The sequence below is a fragment of the Rhodnius prolixus genome, unplaced genomic scaffold (assembly GCF_049639745.1).
Source record: "Rhodnius prolixus isolate KJV_2025 unplaced genomic scaffold, Rpr scaffold_4, whole genome shotgun sequence".
In the NCBI taxonomy this organism is placed as follows: Eukaryota; Metazoa; Arthropoda; class Insecta; order Hemiptera; family Reduviidae; genus Rhodnius; species Rhodnius prolixus.
The window spans coordinates 49783062-49801554 of NW_027411614.1; the positions used below are offsets into that span (position 1 = coordinate 49783062).

Sequence of the window (18493 nt, forward strand, 5' to 3'; positions counted from 1 at the left end):
ATCTTTTATTAAAAGAAGTTTATGGCGATGAATGTTAATCACGTACGCGAGTTTTTTTGAGTGGTTTAAGCGTTTCCAAGATGGCCGAGAAGACGTCGGAGATGATGACCGCTCGGGTCGCCCTTTCAAGTCCAAAACGTATGAAAATATCGATTATAATTAATCAACATTACTACCGTGAAGTGCTTGCTCAACTCCTTCAAAAAGAGTAAGGGAAAAATGACCCGATTTGTGGAAGAACAAGTCATGGGTTCTCCATCAAGACAACCGGCGCCGGCTCACACTGTCAAGACGTTTCTAGCCAAGTACAACATCCCAGTTTTAGGCCATCCGCCTTATTCGCCTGACCTAACCCCATGTGACTTTTATCTGTTCCCCAAATCTGCATTAAAAGGAACACGATTTCAGTCCGTTGAAGCTGTGAAAGAAAAAGCGGCTGACGCGTCATGCAGGAGCTGACAGAAAAAGACATCCAGCACGGTTTCGAACAATGGTAAATTCGCATGGAGCGTTGTAGGGATAGGTGAGGGGTGTATATTGTAGGTGATAATAACTAAATATGTCGTAAATTTAAAATAAAATGTTTTACAGCATCAGTCTCGTTATTTAATAGCCTCACCTCGTAAAAGATGAAATTTAAAACTTTTGATTAAAGATTTTTACCATCTTTGATCCTGCCGGCGGCTACTTGATGGACGGATTAGTAAAGCAACTTCTGGCTTTGGGACTTTTTATCTCGCGCACAAGTGATCGCTGTTTTCAAGTCAGCGTAAACTAACTTTCGTTTTTGAGTTTTATTCTGCACACACACACACTGACCCATTCTTAAAAACCAATTTCCTGGACTCAGGGTTCCCAATGGTTATTTGCTGGGAAATCTGAGTTAATTATTTCTAATATTACGGGTCCGGAACATCAATACTCGTAACTGATTGCCATGTAATTAAAACAAATGGAAAATTACGCCTTATTTAGATCTACAAGGCTTTGGGTTTCAATATGAATGCGCCATTACTCGTGCTCAATTTTGATCGTATAGATAGATTTTTCAGTGTTGTTATTAATGAATATTGAGTGAATAACAAATTAAGTATTCATGAGGAGAATAAAGAGTGCGGGAAGACCAGAAGAATATAATAGTTTTTGTTTTTAATTTAGCAAGTTAAGGGGGGGGGGGGGATAAGCCCTCGGGCAATCCCTCACCACAAAGTTCCTTCCCTTCAAATTAATGTGTCATTATGTTGGGTGACAAGTATTACGTCACAGTGTTCACCCTTTCAAGCAAGTGCCAAACGAATCGTTCAGCCCCCTTAATTTTATTATTAAATTGACAAACTGTCTTGGCCACGCTTCTCTGGAAGCTGTCGATGCCATTGTTGTTATTGTTAATAAACCAATTATTATCGATTTAAATCTTATTTAGTTCGATGTAGGTGTGTTGTAAGTGCACTTGGGCTTAGTTTGAACGACTGTGGACTTCGATACCCCATTTTTGTCTTTGGGAGATACTTATGGCCACGGTTGACCTACAAGTCCATCTCACTAACCTCTGCACTTCGAGGCAATGATACATCTCCTAGCGGGCCCCGCTAGTAACCTAATTAGGGCTTGCCCGTGGTCCTTTTGTCCACAACTTTGACCACAAGCCCACCTATAAAATGCTCCTTCAGAACATTCTGCTTACTGTAATGAATCTAAATTTTGAAATCAAATAATACTTACTGTGAATGCAAAGTTTGAATTTTTTTTTTTTTTATTTATTTAGTAAATTACAATCTGTATACATGTATACAATAAGTAAATATGAGATATGAGGAACTGGTGCGGGAAGAGCAGGAGGAGAGAAACTTGTTAGAAGTAGCACTCTCTATAGGAGAGAGGAGAATGTGAAGAGGAGAATAGGAGGAGGAGAGAGAAGAGATAGGACAATAATGACGTTTAGTTCTTCAGACAGTAAGGAAGTCGCGGGACCACTGGCGATTCAGTCGATGAGGAGTATTTGGGATGTCAGAGGAAGCGAGAGACAGTACAAGAGGATTAGAGCTAGTCGAGAGAGCAGTGTGGAATTTTTGGTATTTAGTCTTAGCGAGTTGGTCTATGAAGGGAATGTTGAGGTCGTTGTGAAGAGTGAGGTTAGTCACGTAGAAAGGTGCGTCAGCTATCTGTCGGAGGAGTTTTGACTGAAATGTCCGTACAGTCCGTATGTTTGTATGTTTGGCTGAAGCCCACAGCTCTAGTCCATAAGTCCCACATAGGTTTAAGGATAGTGTTGTACGAGGGTCGTTTGAAAAGTCCGTGCAAAGTCAGAGAGATAGCACCACTGGCGCGTATCGAGGTTATGTTTAGTTAGTAGCTTCTCTTGGAAGAACACACACCAAGTTTCAGCCAGATCGGTCTATTTCTTTGTGTTTGGCATTCGTTTGAATCGAGGAAGTCGAGTGATTTTCAAAAAATGGACGAAAAAGAATTTCGTGGGTTGATTAAACACTACTTTATGAAAGGCAAAACGCCTCAGGAGTCTAAAGAGAAGCTTGATAAACATTATGGTGACTCTGCACCTTCGATTAGAACAGTTTATAAGTGGTTTCAAAATTTTCGGAGTGGCCATATGGGCACAAGTAACGCTGAACGTTCTGGACGCCCTGTTGAGGTTACTACTCCAGAAATCATTGATAAAATCCATGATATGGTGATGGATGACAGAAGAGTGAAGGTGCGTGAGATTGCTAGTGCTGTGGGCATCTCGAATGAACGGGTACATAATATTTTGCATCAACATTTGGACATGACAAAGCTATCCGCAAGATGGGTGCCGCCATTGCTCACGCTTGACCAAAAACGAAATCGTGTGAAGTGTTGCAAGGACGGTTTACCCCAAAAAATTAAGCAGTTTTTATTTTTGCACGGACTTTTCATACTACCCTCGTATGTTAAACGTTTGAGTTCTAAGGGCAATTTGGAGCGTCGTCCAAGTAGTCTGTAAAGAAGTTTCGCACGTTTTGGCATTGCTTGTCTTTTAAGTCTAGTGTGTGGGTTCCACTAGTGTCGCTTGTCTATGTAGAGCCCAAGGTAGCGCACCCAGATCTGTACAAGGAAGAGGATTGCTGTTGAAGAGGACAGATGGACAGGAGCCCCGCCGGAGAGTAAACGTGGCATGCTGGCATTTCTGTGGGTTTTCTGAAAAAAATTAATAGTGTAGAATCATATATTCTTATACATTCTTTTATTTATAACCTATAAATTTATAACCTATAGCATCATCATTGCCTTTATGCAAATTCGACCCTATGTATTCTCCCTTTCGACCTTTACCCTTCAGTTGCTCTCTAGACTTTTACGCCTATTCAAATAGAAAGGTATGGTGCTCTTCTTTGAAGGAGCTACAAAAAAAACAAAAAAACCTTTTTTGGATTAGACAGTCTAGCCAGATCTCCAGAGAATCTAATCTAATCTTACGTCCAATTTTTAGATTAGAGAATTTTACGTTTAAAGTGCAGATAACAGATGGATTCATCTTTGTTAGAACTTGAATTTCTTGAATTTGTGGTGTATACGTACTTTATAATCGCATTTCTCAAAGTATATTATTAGAAAACTTTTATTCTTTCATATACATATATTTTCGTGGGGGGTTTTTGAGCTCATTCTGTTGAATTTGGTTTGAAAATCTCGAAGAAGCTCAATAACAGGGCAGCTATTCATGATTGTGTGGGTGTACGTTGGGACAGAGTGTTAAGTTAGCGAAGTTATGAGACAAGTTTAGAAAGTTTCTATCGGCTGAGCGGCTGAGGGGTCGCCTCTTGGTAAGGCTATAATGCTTTACTTGCCGCCCTCCTACTGAGAGACAAGAGCGAAGAGTAAGCCGTCTATCTTTAGTTCGCTATATATTTGTGATAGGGATGGATGATGGTTAGCAGAACTAGCAACGGCCGAAGGAGTTTACTCTAAGAGATACTAACTTTGCTTGAAGACTTAGTGTACTTTGTGATACCCGGGGAACTCAGGCTATATGTAAGCTAAGAAAGAGTTACCAGTGGTAAACATTTTTTTGTGGAAAAGGAAGTCCAAGCCGGATGTCTAGCTTACAAAATATATACAGAAACAGACATACAGGCTTGTACCAAGGTGTACTCGTACATATCGATGGTTGAGGTAGCTGGTGAGAAAAGAGGAAAATATCCGAAAGAGTAGCCCAACTTGTCTAAGTAGGACATTCAGAGCATCCTAAATGAAGTGTAGAGGAGTACAGGTGATTTCGTACGCAAGCAGTGCCTTTTCTAGAAGAGACCGACCACAGGATTCCTGTGGAAGTACGAGTATATAACAGTAGCTGCCTTTTGGCTGGTCACTAGCCATGACCATCTCCAGGGATATTCTCACCGTATTAGAGTAGCGAATATCCCAGTGTGTGTTTCTATGGAATAGAAAATATGTCGACTTTATTAGTAAGTGTATCACCGACAAAAACATGTACGAAAAATTAAGAATTATACTGGGCAGTGCGTTGTCTAATGGTTTGAATGTCGATGACAAAGGCATTGCCGGGGGAGGGGGATAAGGAAAGTGGTCACCTTCTGGAAGTTTGTACACTCCTGCCAAAAGTGGGACTTTTTCCTGTTCTTGTGCAGACTATAACGGGGTGAAGAAAAAAACGGCCTTCTATATCGCTTGCGATGCAATCGTCTGCTGTTTGAAGCCTCTGTCTGAGACCAGATAGATGATACTGAAAAATAAAGGGAGTAATCCCCCTGCAATGTGACGTATAAAGGAATGGCACGTGGAGCCTGTTTTGCTTGAGAAACAAGACCCAACCCTGAGACTAATCCAATCTACTCTAATCTTGACGTTGATCAGACAGTACAGACCAGTAGACATTGCCACCAAGAAGTAGACAGACTTCAAGAACTAGGAGAACAACCAGGAGTACGTGCTGTTGCTTTAGCTTGTCTTAGCCTCCTCATCCTGACGCTTCTTGTCTTGATGACTTGTGCTAACTCTCAACCCTGGCAGGGAAACTTGCTACCCAGTTCTGCTCACGTCATTCCGTTTCTCGCTCATAGCCGCTCCGCAGTCTAAGATTCAACAACAACAAACTATTTTGTTACAACCCCCTCCCCCTCCTCCTCCTTGCCAACTCCCCACCTAACTTCATACTGCACGTCCATTATCATGAACTTTGTTATAAGTTTGGGAAACCTCTGTAACGTCTTTCCCAACTAACTGTTCGTCTCAAGTTAATGGGAAATATCACTATAAATAAACCTTTTTATTGGATTAAAACCAAAGTATATATCTTCATTGTAAGCATTACAATTGGCTGATAGCGCCCATTTCGATTGGCACTGGAGTAACTTGTTGATGTCATAATGGCGTCTGTGCTCCTTAATATTAAAAAAAAAAAAATCAAAGTTCGAGTGTTTTTAACAAGGTACACAAAAACACAAGTTTCCTTTAAAAGAAAACTTAATTAATTTTATTTCCCTTTATTTTGGAACATAACTTCAAAACTTTCCACTCCAATTACTGAAGAAGGAGATGATTGGTATTCGAAACTCCTAACCTAATAAAGTTTTATTCCCAAAGATAAATTGTAATTTCGGCCTACGCCAATCATTGCAACCAGGCGTGATAAATCTACATCCAAAAATCCAATTAGATTATTTTAGTCCAATTAATTGAAGTAATATAAAAATACCTAGGAAAATTAAAAAAAAACTTAAAGGGAAAAGGAGTAGGAAGAACACATGGATAACTGTTTTTTCTCATTTTGAAATTTTCCTGTCTATAGTATATACATATATATATTTGTGTATAAGGGATCTCAGGCAGGTGGATGGAAGGAAATTCTTTTGTAAGGGCAAGCTTTTCCATTCGCAGGAAATTATTTGTATTGTTCCCCTTTTTGATGTTGCCAATTCCCATCTGGAGCCCCGGGACTGTAGAAAAGCGGGCAGGGTATTCCCGTGATAAAAATGGAGAGAATGCAATAGTATGTATAAGAGAAATATCGGCCAGAATAGTCAGATGGCTAGAAACAACTCACAGATTCCACATACACATAGAAATAAACATAAAGTAACCTTTTCTTATAACCGCATCTAACCTACCACCACCACTTCCTCTTCTTCCTCTTCGTCCATTTCTCATTATGTTTCTAAACGTAGTAGAACCCACAAACATGCCTGGGTTCGTTCGTTCGCTCTTATAGAGCCCTGGAGGGTTTGCTGTAGCCCAGCCTTTTCCAATTATCCAACTCACTGTAGACCAACCCACATTCCTCCTCCTCATGTTCAACTACCTGCTTGTCATTTATTAACTAGACTGGTCCATTATTCCCATTATATTACCCATTGTATTGGCAGTGTAATCCTTATAGCCAAAGAAAAGGGAAACATGATTGGCTATCTGGTTTATTACGTCACTGTGCCAAATAATTGGAAAGTATTCGGCCGATATGTACCTTTTACATCAGTCCTGCATGTACGAGTATTTGGAGATTAGAGTTTGTGCTCTCCTTGAGGTAGATTATAGGTAGAAAGAAACAAGAATAGGATGCCGATCTTATTTAATGTAGATTTAGAAGCGATAAATAGAAGAATTCAGCTAGCAAGAAGTGGTAATCTATACTTTTTATAGATGGTATGCCAGTGCTGATGAGATCGCAAAATAAGTTGAAAGTGTCATTTCTAGAGGTGGTTGCGATCGGTAATGGTTTGAAACTAAAATAAATCTAGTAGAAGAGATATTAAAATCAAGGATTTGTAAAAGAGAAATAAATCATTTAAATAAAGAGTTGTAGATGAGAAAGTGTATGTAGCTGTAGCAGGCGTTCATAAAGAAGGGTAACAATAGTTCCTAAGGGGTACTTATTTTGGGACAGAGTCCAAATTGTTTATGTGTGACCAAGGATGGGTACCAGGAGTGGACGAGCTCCTCCCGGAGGAAGGGAGAAGCACCTTCATTAAACGTCCATTTCAACCTCCACAGAGAGCTCTGTCCATCAACTTGGTACCACTACAATAACCTCTATGCATAGTGTACACAAAAGCTAGAACCTGGCCAGCATTGTTTCTCTTAAACTAGTGTTAATAAACATTGTTTCTCACACTCTATTTATCACAAACTCTACGCAGTTTGCTAGTTTTAGGTCTAGTCCTGAATAACGACAACCCGTAGAACAATGTAAATTAACCTACCTGTTCCATGTGCCGCTGTAGGCTATACACACAACGAACGGACAAGACCTATACATAGTATTCATTTAATTATTCAGGTAATGTAGTACAATAGGTAGACAGAATGGACCGGGGTCTAGTTAAATGAGAAGGTATAATGAATTCTGTACAGGTATGGACCGGTTGATGACGCAGCTTATAAGAAAACTGGGTCTTTATCTCTGTGACGTATGACCCATCTTCCCTCGCATGTTTCCAGTTCATCTCCAAATTTTCACCAAAGTTAACATTATCTGAGAAGTTTTCCTTTCTTTTGCCAAACCTGCTCTGATGGTGAGCCCGTAAACACATATCTGTCTAGCTTCCAGGAATGGTCGTCTTCACAGCATTCAAAGTTTATGGAGGACTTCAGTGAGAAAGTTAAAAGTGCTGGTTACAAAGTAGGGTATTTAGAATGGGATAGGATAAAAGTATCTGATTATTTCTCTTACTGGACCCTGGCTTTTAGAAGATACCATTGCATATCTGATAGGGTATGAGATTAGCTTCCGGATTAGGATGGTTGGTCATGAAATTTTGTAAAACAGTTTTTAATTAGTAATCGTACGAAAGAAATTTTGAGGCTGCTGTAAAGGTGAAGTCCAATACTTAGAACGGAGTGCAGTTATTTCGTCTAAGCACTATTGGCTGAGAGGGTTACTTTCTACAAAAAAAAATTGCATTCGTATATCCAGAGTTTTTGTGTTCAAGAGGAGTTAGGTTGGAGAAATAATTAAGAATTACATACCAACAATTATCAGCGATTGTATCTTAAAATAAATATTGTCTTAACATCGTTTTGTCATCATTGCTTGAAATACTTATACTAAAACATAATAATTTTCTGGAATACGGGACGACAACAAACTTTCCCTTGCTCTGTAAGTGACATTGGTAGTGAAAGTAAAGAAAAACTTTTATAAGATCTGATTATTTGAAGTCTAGCATCTTCTTTACAGAAAGAATATCTACTCGTGCTATTTTAGGAAATCTGAAGATTGAAGATGCACAAGTTTGGGTGTAATAGAATATCTATCAGATGTACGGGAGAATGGGGACCGACGGCAAGGTTAGTTGACAGGAAGAGCAATCATGTAGAAGGCACTGGCAAAGTGAACATCTGGCACGCCAGGCGAGAAGGGAAAAGGATGTCGAAGGACAACTGATGGTCCATCGCCAGCATCCGTGCACTGATTTACTGAGGCTTATCTAGTCTTCTCTTACTGTCTATGACTCTCCCTTGGAATCTCTTTCTACCTCAAAACTTCACCTGGGTCAGGGCTAGATCGTGTCAGTCAGTAATTGCCACCTCACCTTGCTAGCTTTATTCGCCGGACTTCTTCACCAAGGACATGAGTTTATTGGTTTTGTACTTTTTCTTAAGAGTGAAGTTTTACGATTTTGCAGAATGTTCTTTAAACCTCTTAATTTATTTCTAGAGTAACTCTAGGGAAAATATGGTAAGATATCCGTTCTAACGGGCGATTTTTAGTGTAAAAGCAAACTCTCAAAGAGTTCGTAAAATTTGGAATTTTTATTGAATGGTAAAGGATTTCAATACAGGACGTCAATAATGAAAAGGGAAATCCTTCATTAAAACAATTTTCAGGAAAAAAATTGGAAACCTGGATGTTTGGAAACAAAAGCTAGAAACAAGCGTTCAGGAGATTCACATTTCCGGTCTAGCGGGGTTTATTGGCAGCCTTCTCCCTAATATTGCTGCACAATTCAGTGAAATGGCCAGATTACCCCTGCCCAAAACTGCCCTAAAATGAGCTTTCCTGGGGTGGAAAAAAAGAAACGTTACAAACAAACGTTTTAATAACGTGGCTTCACCTGGTTTCATTATTTAGTCCGTTTTTGGTTTGTTCGATTCCACGAGTTTCCAGATGAGAATCGCTTTTCGATGTTACTGGATACATTATGACGTGTTTCATTTTTAAAAAAAACACATGGGCCATTTGGGGGGGGCTCAGGTGATCTCAAGACTTTGTATTTACTTTTGTCCAATAGGAGAACATAAAAACTGAATTAGTTTTGAAAAATGGCCGCTTTAAGAACTTGTAATGCAAATAATATGGTGGATAAATATCCATTCCCCCCCTATAATTCGCCCCCTCTTTACTTCCACCCGCCAGTAAATCCCATCCTTAACTCACTTGTAACCCTCATAGCCCCTGACGAACTCTCTAGCACAGCGGAATGGGTTATCCTCGCATACGTTCAGTATGTATTGCACATAATGTTGTGGTGCGGTGGCAATATAAATGAGCTTCAAACAACCTACCATGGTCCCTCACACTATCCACGACCTAAATGTTAGGGAACTGGGGAATAAAAACTCCTCCCTCTGGCCTTGGGACAGCATCTAAATTCTTTTTAAAGTTACTTAGGATATTTACAAAATATTATCGAAGACCCTTTTATTATTGGTATTAATATAGTTACTGTCAATACTTACTGGTATAAATATCAGCAGAACCTTTAATTTTCTCTTGCATTTTAAGTTATTTATATTAACGTATTAATTATTGTAAAACGTGGTCAATTCCATCTAGGCGCTTCTAGTAATTCATTCTAGTGATCTGATTAAGTAAATTCTTAATCACAAAACTACCTTTTATTAAAAGTAAGAACGAACAAAACAAAGTAGCTTATACAAATACAAAGCTGTTTTACAAATCTGTATAATTAAATTTGTCAACATTTCTCCACTGCTTTCAAGGACCTCTTTGTGCATTTATTACAACAAAAACAAAACGGAAATCTCAGATGAAATAATCCTGACTACCAAATCTTGATTTCTTAATACTTAGTCTTCCTTATTTAAACCTTCACTTACTTAGTTCTGACAAGTTAGAATATTTCTCTTTTACATTTTACACAAACTACTTAACCATTTATTACCATAAATATGTATGTAAACAGACTTAGTTATGTATGCAAATTAACTTAGTACAAACTTGGCCGACTGTAGAAGCTTGTGCTGAATAATTATTACGGAATGAATATAATTGAATCTAAACATCTAACCTTTACTTTAAATTTGTAACCCTTTTATACTATTGTAACCTGGCGGTTTATTACCTTGCTTTTGTTTAATCATTGATGCAGCGTGCAACAGTTTTTTAACCTTTTTGTTTTTTTGCCAAAGTTACTGTAATAATAAGAGAGCGATGAACAACCATTTTATATCGTATACAAATGAATTATTTTACATAAATAAAACAATTTTGTACTTTGACTTGTTTTAACTGGTAACAGAAATAACGTTTGAATAATGTATCTATGTAATTTGTTTGACTTGGACGGGAGTTTGCTAATTCTGTACTAGTTGAATTTCTGTGATTTGGGGGATTCACACGAAGTGGGAACAGAGAATGGTAAGTAGTTTTCTAGTCTAAGATGCATGCTTCCTAAGCAGGTACTTTTGGGCCGATATAAGGGCTTCTTGGTCTAAAATTGGGTATTCCACTCTCCAGCATTTGGAATCAGAATTTTGATTACATTTACAAGTGGTTTCAGTCAGAGTTAACTCATTAATCATAAATTTTAGATCAAGACCCAAACATTAAACCAATATTGAATTTTAAAATACACCTTACCTTTAGACTTCTCAGAATGTAAGCTGTTCAGCTTTAAGATACATTTTGTCTCATTTTGATTTTATACTTCAAAATTATTGATTCAAAAAAAATCGACCTAAATATTCTGTTTATGATTAAATTTTAATTTTCTTATTCTCTGTTTCAGGAACTGTTGTCCAAAGGTTCCAAAAAGAAGACCACAGCCGTGGTATTAGCTGTAGTTCTGGTAGCATTCATAGTGGCAGCTCTGGTCTACTTTCTGAAACCAGAACAAGCTCCCGTAGTCACACCTTCTTCCTCTTATATCAACACCAAACAAGGACTCACCTTGGAGTCTGTGATAGCTGGTGAATTTAATCCGAAAACTTTCAACGGTAGCTGGGTTTCAGGTATGTTTTAAAAAATAAAAAATTTCATTTGGTTTAGTAATGCTGTAAAACTTGTGGTTGCAAATCTTTTAAATGTTTTTCCATATTGTTTGGATTATATGTATTGCTGCTTTTTAATTCTAGCTTTAAGGATGAGCAGTAAATTTCTTCTCAAGATAAAGTAATGCGACTGAAATTAAATTTCCTTGAAAGTAGATGTTTTGTGCTTTGGTACTTTCACTTCTAATGCTGAGCTTTCAGCGAAGTCCGTCAACCAGTAGTGCCACTTAGCTGAAGTAACATGTTGAAACCACAGTTCCGTTGGATGGTGCCACTGCTTATGGCAGGAAGTCCGACATTGTAATTATTACCAGAACGAATCATTTATAGCAGACTTAGAATGGGCTACCTAGTTAGACATGATTGCATTCAAATGCCATGTGATTTCAATGAGGTTGTAATTTAAGTGAACGCCATGTGAGGTGTAATCACATGATATTTTAAATTAAGTACCCGTCCTGCGTTCCTCGGGCACGCCCCGTAACAATAATAATAATAAAGTCTTTATTCTCAATGGAAAGAGGGCAAAAATTAAATTTAAAGCAAAAGAACAAATAAAATACTACTTTGACTGCTGAGCCCTAACGATATTGGCTAATCGAGTGTTATTAGTAGAATCGAGTATGAGTAAGAGTGTTAGGGTTTTTGGGTCGAAAATAATGTTATAAAAGTATTTCAACTCAATTAGATTTAGTCTATTGTATTGGGTGTGCAGGTACCTTAGAACCAATGTGTTTATTGACCCCTACATTAGCCAGAAAAGAACAAAAATAAATGTGAATCAATAAATATTTTATTAAATAAAATTTATAAACAAATTATAATTAAAGTTTGGAAACATGGACTAAGTTTCGTCGAAGAACTTTAATAATTTAATTAATATTTCAAAGCTCTAATGAACTGCAGATTCGGCTTTTAAACTTTTCCATTGAATTAATGAAATTGTTATCTTCATTGTAGGCAAGATTCACCTGGAGTTTTTGTTATAATCAAGATTTTATTGTGAGAATTTCTCTTTACTTCAGAGAATTCAGCATGTTTACCTGATTGTGGGAAGCGTTACATTGATGGTGCTGATTCTACCGTACTGTAAGCTCTTTTTCGTTCTTTTTTAATCGTAGGAGGTGTCAAAATCGATGATTGATGTGTATGGTGGTTCCTTAAGATTGATTATCAGGATATTAGCTTCCTTTCAACCACCTTCTCTCTCCACTGTAAATATCAGTTCTGAGAGCTCCTGAGTTTCAAAAAGAGGTTTTAAAGCATTGTGTGATTGTGCTCCTCAAACTTTATATTTTACGTTTTTGGGTTGTACCAACCAAGAGAGCGGATTTACTTAGCCTGAACCGAAAGTGGCATCTATTCGATGGTATTTTCTTCGAAATTTTCGAAACCACTTTTATTTAAATTTTCTTTTCTCCAGGATAACTCTGTTTTCGGTGGTGAGGGTTGATTCTAATGTACCATTTGGCTAAGTTGTACGATACTTGTATGTTCATCATACTAGTTTACAAGTTGGAGTTGAATATATTATGACTATTTCTATGAGAATTAGGTTTTAATGGGGGTTTTAGGGATGCCACGTTTCCCCTAACAGTTCTTTACTTGTCACTCATTGTCAGTTGTGTTGCCCATAGAGGGTCTTACAAGGTAAGTGGACAAAGTGAAAGCCGCCAATAGCTGAAGTTGGATAATAAAGAAAGACTGGTTGATTTCAGTCATAATTTTATTATTATTGTTTGCCAAGCTTTCGGTGACTAGTATCTTGAAAAAGGCCGATCAGATGGCCCAGGATGCAACAGGAAAACAAAAAACGCTGCTGGGATGATGCGGCACGAGCATCATAAACACACCACAATAGCTGTTCGAGCGGCCAAATGTACGCACTTTTTTTCCCACCCACGGATATTTGCAGGCGTACTGAGTACCCCCACTGCCTATTTAGAAAATGAACGGCAAGAGAGAGAGCCTGCAAGTCTGAGTTCCCCACAGTAGATAAGCTTTAGGGGAGCGAGTATGTATGTAGTGTTTACTAACGTGTGTAAACACACATCTTCTAACAAATACACTGAAAAGCAGCCTTCCTCTTCTTCCCTCCCATCCATATTCCCGGCCATAAAGATGGGTCCAATATCCGGCTACAGAACCCATACCTTCTCAAACATACTCATAACCCACATAGTAGTGTCCACTCCCGCAGTCCGTCTGGGTAGTGGAACGCTTCCCAATTTACTACCCATGGGGTTGGTTGCACTTATTCATGGATTAAGTACCCACCGACCGCTCTATCCCCAGGACCCATGCTCTGTAAACTCCACACAAACCACTGGTATATCCGGAATCATTTACACACACACAGCTTGGTTCCTGTTGTCCATTCATCATCCTTAACTAATGTTCACCCCTACCTCTTTTTTCTCCCTCTCTACATCCTCTCCAGGCACGCCACTAAGGGTTTTATATTAAATTAAACCATAATTATTTTAAATCCACCCTAGTTAAACTTGTAAAAAGATGTCGTACCCTTCAAATTACTTTCATGACTGTAATTGGGAGTACAAAGTTCTTGGATAGAGTTACAAAATAAGAGTATTCACCTGGAAACAGGTGTTGGAGGAAATTTATGGCATTTAAGCTCTCATGCCACATTTTTTACACATATCCTTATTAAAAATTTCAACATTTTTCCTGCAGTAGCTATGTAACATTAATAGAAGGTACAATGGCTGCAGGGCGTCCTGCTGAGGCTGGACAAGCAAGGAGAGTATGTCTATGTATAAACTAGTTGGCCAACAGGTACACTATCTATACAGCACATTGGGATGTACCTGTGTGTATAGCCAATTAATGGGAGTTGGTTTACCCAATATAATATCATTTGTGTACACAGAGCGAACTGGGACAGATGAAGCCATTAGCATTGTGTAACCCCAATGTGAATGCATTCACACACACACACAGTTATTAACGTAGCAACAGATACCCAATATGTATACCATCTTGAAGACCGATTAATTTGCAAGTTGTCCATGTACCCGTATTGTTTTGTAATTATATTGTCGCCCAGGGTGGAGCCACAGATATAGGAGCTTCCAGGTTGTTCAATTTACTCTTACCTATCCTAGAATTAGAGAAAATCTAGTTTTGAACAGTAACACGACTTTAGTTCATTGTTATCCAGATTATAAAAACGCGCATTTGACACTTCTAATCTACTCCCTTTTTTTTTAACTCTGTTTTAAATTTGTTTACTTACAATTTCCACCAGAAATATCTGCCCCTCTTGCTAGACCACATTATTAACCTTGTGCTCCTTTAATTTTCTGGCAACCAGTTCGGCAACAGCAGCAATATTTCAGCATTTAACCTTCCATAACCTTATCTCAAACGCCGCGAGTAACCTTACAACAGAACACAAGGCGTTTTCCAAGCTCCAGTGGTTACAGAATAGCCTGGCATAAATATGAGTTAATTAAAATGTCCAGATACCTAGCCGTTCTTCCTGGCCATAGTTTCCAGTTACTAAGTGATCTCTCTTCGGTGAGTTAGGAAAGCCTTAAGGGTGAAGTTTTTGCAATTGGTGGAAAAGGCAAGCTCTTATTTTTCAAAAATATATCATTTTAATACAGTCACTTCGTAAAATTTAAAATGAATACAGTGAGGCAAAAAAATAATTTCACAGTTACTGACATTTCTTTTTAAAAATTGCATGCATAAACTTATTTACAAACATTAATATGGATGACATACATTAACATTTAATTTCTTTCACATTTCGTCCTTCTTTTTATTATTGCTATAAAAAATTCATAAAAAGAAATAAATTTAATTTAAAAGTGAAAATTTATGAAGCAATAAGAAAAAAAAGGGAATTTTTTTATGCGCGAACTGAGGGGTTGGTAATTAGCATTTTGCGTGCACTTGGGCAACTGTTAAAATTTACATTTCTATTATTCATCTCATAATAATAAGGTGGAAAACGAGAAAGCGAGCAGGGAAATGAGAAAAAATGGAAATTTGGTTACTGTATGAAGTTAATATTTAGATCGTCTGGATGTAATGAAGTTATTTTACGTAAAGTATTGGTTTGTGCTGTTATTTGTTTGTACTGTAAACAATGTTTCACTGATTGGTTTGTTACGTGTTTCATTGCTTCATTTGGTTTTCATCAAAGTTTGAATCCACTATGACCTAAAAAAATCGGATATGTCAGGTTCTTTGGGGGTTATAAGGCGTTCTTTGAGCTAAAGGCACGACCGTACACTTTTTCTTGGCGAACTTTTGGCTTTCTACAGTTTAAGATTCAAGAATATTCTTACCTTTAACAGAATTTAACATCTTGATCTGGAAATATAAAGCTTCATTTGTTGAAACTATATTACAGATGTGCCTTAATTAATCTTCCAAGACTCCTTCCTTAGGTTCCTTTGTTTATTTTTCATTCCATACAAAAAAAAAAAAAAAAAAACGCAGAAAGTGCTGTCGACCTGAAATCCAAAGCCCAGAATGTGCTGTCGACCTGGAACCCAAGGCTCAGAATGTGCTGTCGACCTGGAATCCAAGGCTCAGAAAGTGCTGTCGACCTGAAATCCAAGGCCCAGAATGTGCTGTCGACCTGGAATCCAAGGCTCAGAAAGTGCTGTCGACCTGGAATCCAAGGCTCAGAAAGTGCTGTCGACCTGGAATCCAAAGCACACATTACAGAAAATTAAAGCTTTCCATTTACTTTGATATTTTTTGATATCTTGATGGTAATTAGAGTAAATTTACTATTTAAATATCAGAATAAAGCCAGTAACATACCTTTCTTTTGGTGGAGTTGGAGAGATAACATGTTTTTAATTAAATTGGCGATGGTGACCCTGGTTGTTTAGAAACGTTTACATTAAGTGGAACTTGAGACTAAAATTTGGTTATTTATTTACTCTTATCAAATTGCTTTACATGATCTAAGAGTACATAACTATGCGAGTCTCTTTTTTTCTCTCTCTCTGTCTCTGTTATACTCCAAAAACTGGTCTGTTCAGAATTTTCTGATATATCACAAACAAGTTTGTTTCAGTGATGTTGAATAGCAATAAAGAATCATCAGTGTTGGAGATAAGAAGCAATATTGTGGCTATGGACGCCTGTAGATGGTGCCAGTCTAGCAGCTTGTGCCCATAATTGGAAGTCTCTCTCTCTGCTATTTTAGGAGATACACTTCCTTGGATCCTACCCATTTGCTCCGTTATCGTTCAGTTTGATCTGGCAAAAGAAACTTGTTCCTTACTTCGCTTGTGGCACTACACTTGTTCTTTCTTACAAAGAACCAGATAGATTGTTAGGTTGGGGAGAAAATAAAATTGAACTGCAATTTATCTTTGCTTTTTACCGTACTGCAGCAGCCGGCTTCCCCCGCATGCTAGTCCACTTCTTCAGTTAAAATATTACGTATCCAACTTTGCGAGAGCATTTAATGTCAAGTGTTTGTCGAAGGATGTTGCACTCGACAGGGAGTAAAAGAAGGAAAAACTAGAAAAATTTTGAAGCGGAAATTCCTCTATAATAATATTAAAGTAATTATAATAATATAAGGGTATGGATTAGCTATGCGGTTAGCATATTGGATTCCGGGGTTCGAATCCAGCTGCTGACCCTTAGATTTTCACTTTCTAGTAGCTTCTTACAGCTCACTGCTTGGCCGGCGATGGACTGTGTTGTCTATTACGAGAGAACACTGTCTGGGGGTCGGCAGTGCACCGAAAAAAGCTTCTGGCGCCAATATCCTCAGATATTGGCGCGTCTTAAAATCACTAAAATAATAAAATTGGAATTGCAAAATTGAATCTAATAAATAATATTTTTGTTCTAAACTTAAATGGAACTTCAGCTTTAGAAACAGTTGGACAAGTCTTGCCGAGCAATGAGAGCCGCCAGCTGAAGCTGAGAGTATCAGTAGAGGCTTAAAACTGCATTCTGCTGCCATCTGTGTAGACTATAAAAAGCTCCATCCAAAAGCTAGCTGAATCATATCTGTCCATATCTACGACAGCAATGTTTTCTTCTTTATTGGTTCAATGGTTGGCTACAGCTGATCCACGAACGATTTAAAAATAAATAAATAAAAACGTCTGTAGGATGCTGGACGTTTATTTATTTAAAGTGAGAATCTCTCTCTCACTCTCTCTCTCTCTATGTGTTCCGTTGTGTTCAGGATAGAAATCATTGAACTTTGTTACTGTAAGAGAAGGGTTTAATCTACTAGGGAATTCTCTTTTTGAAGTCCGCTGAGTTCGCTAATTCTGTTCACTTGATTTTCATCTTGTTGCTACAATTATTCATTCGCCAACACCCTGCAGATCTCCAACCACGGTTTTTTGTTTGCCTCTTTTCTATTTTCCATACTCGAGCATTCCATATTTATCATAGTACCTAACCTTGTCCGTTGTTACGCCGTGTTGTAAATCTAGAACTAAATCTAAATTTTAAAAATTGATAACCATTCTAAATTCGCATCCGTTGGCAAATTGGCTATGTGCATATTGTATGGACGCGGTGATTACTGCTGGCGGTCGGTGAATCTTGCCAAGGAGTTCTCATAAATTCTATTTGAATATTTCACGAACTAATTTCCAGGAACAAAAAATGCGCTATAATCTTTGATGAATTTTTTTTTTCTTCAAACTGTGCACTTTTACTAAATATTCACTTTCCTTCAATAATACAAGAAAGTGGTGACTAGATAATGGCTCTATACTCTATTATAGGACGTTTTCGGCCTTCATCTATCTCTCATAAAATCACTTTTCATGGAAATTGCTTAAAAACAAAAAAAATGGCTGACGATTTCATCTGCAAGAATGTGTTTTCTGAGATATAAAATGACAACACTAATGGTATAGTGTGATTGGATTTATTGATGTGGATCAATTAATGCTGCGTCAGACTTCAAAGTTCTTTTCCGTAGGCTTAGTTAGGTTTTAAGACCGGTTTGTAATAAACTAATCGTATGTCAGTTTGATAGGCATTCTCCAGAGTTTAAAGCGGATATCCAGTTCTTATCCACATCAGTCTGATGTGGAAATACTTGTTGATTTACAGCCCAAGGTCACAGTCAACATCGGCAGTACGAATTTCTTTTCAAAAGTATTTGAGCAAAGATTTACGTGAGCAAAAATTAAAAATTGGGAAATTGCAGGAATAACATATATTACTGTTAATTGCGTTAATCACAGGAGCAGGAAGTACGAACGCGGTTAGAACTGTTTACGGAGAGTAAATC

The 18493-nt window shown here is 37.8% G+C and overlaps 1 protein-coding gene across 7 annotated transcripts in view; it reads left to right on the forward strand.

The window, feature by feature from the left end:
* ome (dipeptidyl peptidase 4 omega) overlaps positions 1–18493 on the forward strand; it is a 742318-nt gene that overhangs the window by 707411 nt on the left and 16414 nt on the right. For 6 of the 7 annotated variants that reach the window (XM_074132448.1, XM_074132449.1, XM_074132445.1 and 3 more), the window contains one exon: positions 10968–11190. In XM_074132448.1, the coding sequence (XP_073988549.1) occupies positions 10968–11190 (223 nt within the window). Of the gene's footprint in view, positions 1–10327; positions 10598–10967; positions 11191–18493 lie in introns of those variants that run through there. The other variant, XM_074132452.1, reaches the window with a different exon arrangement.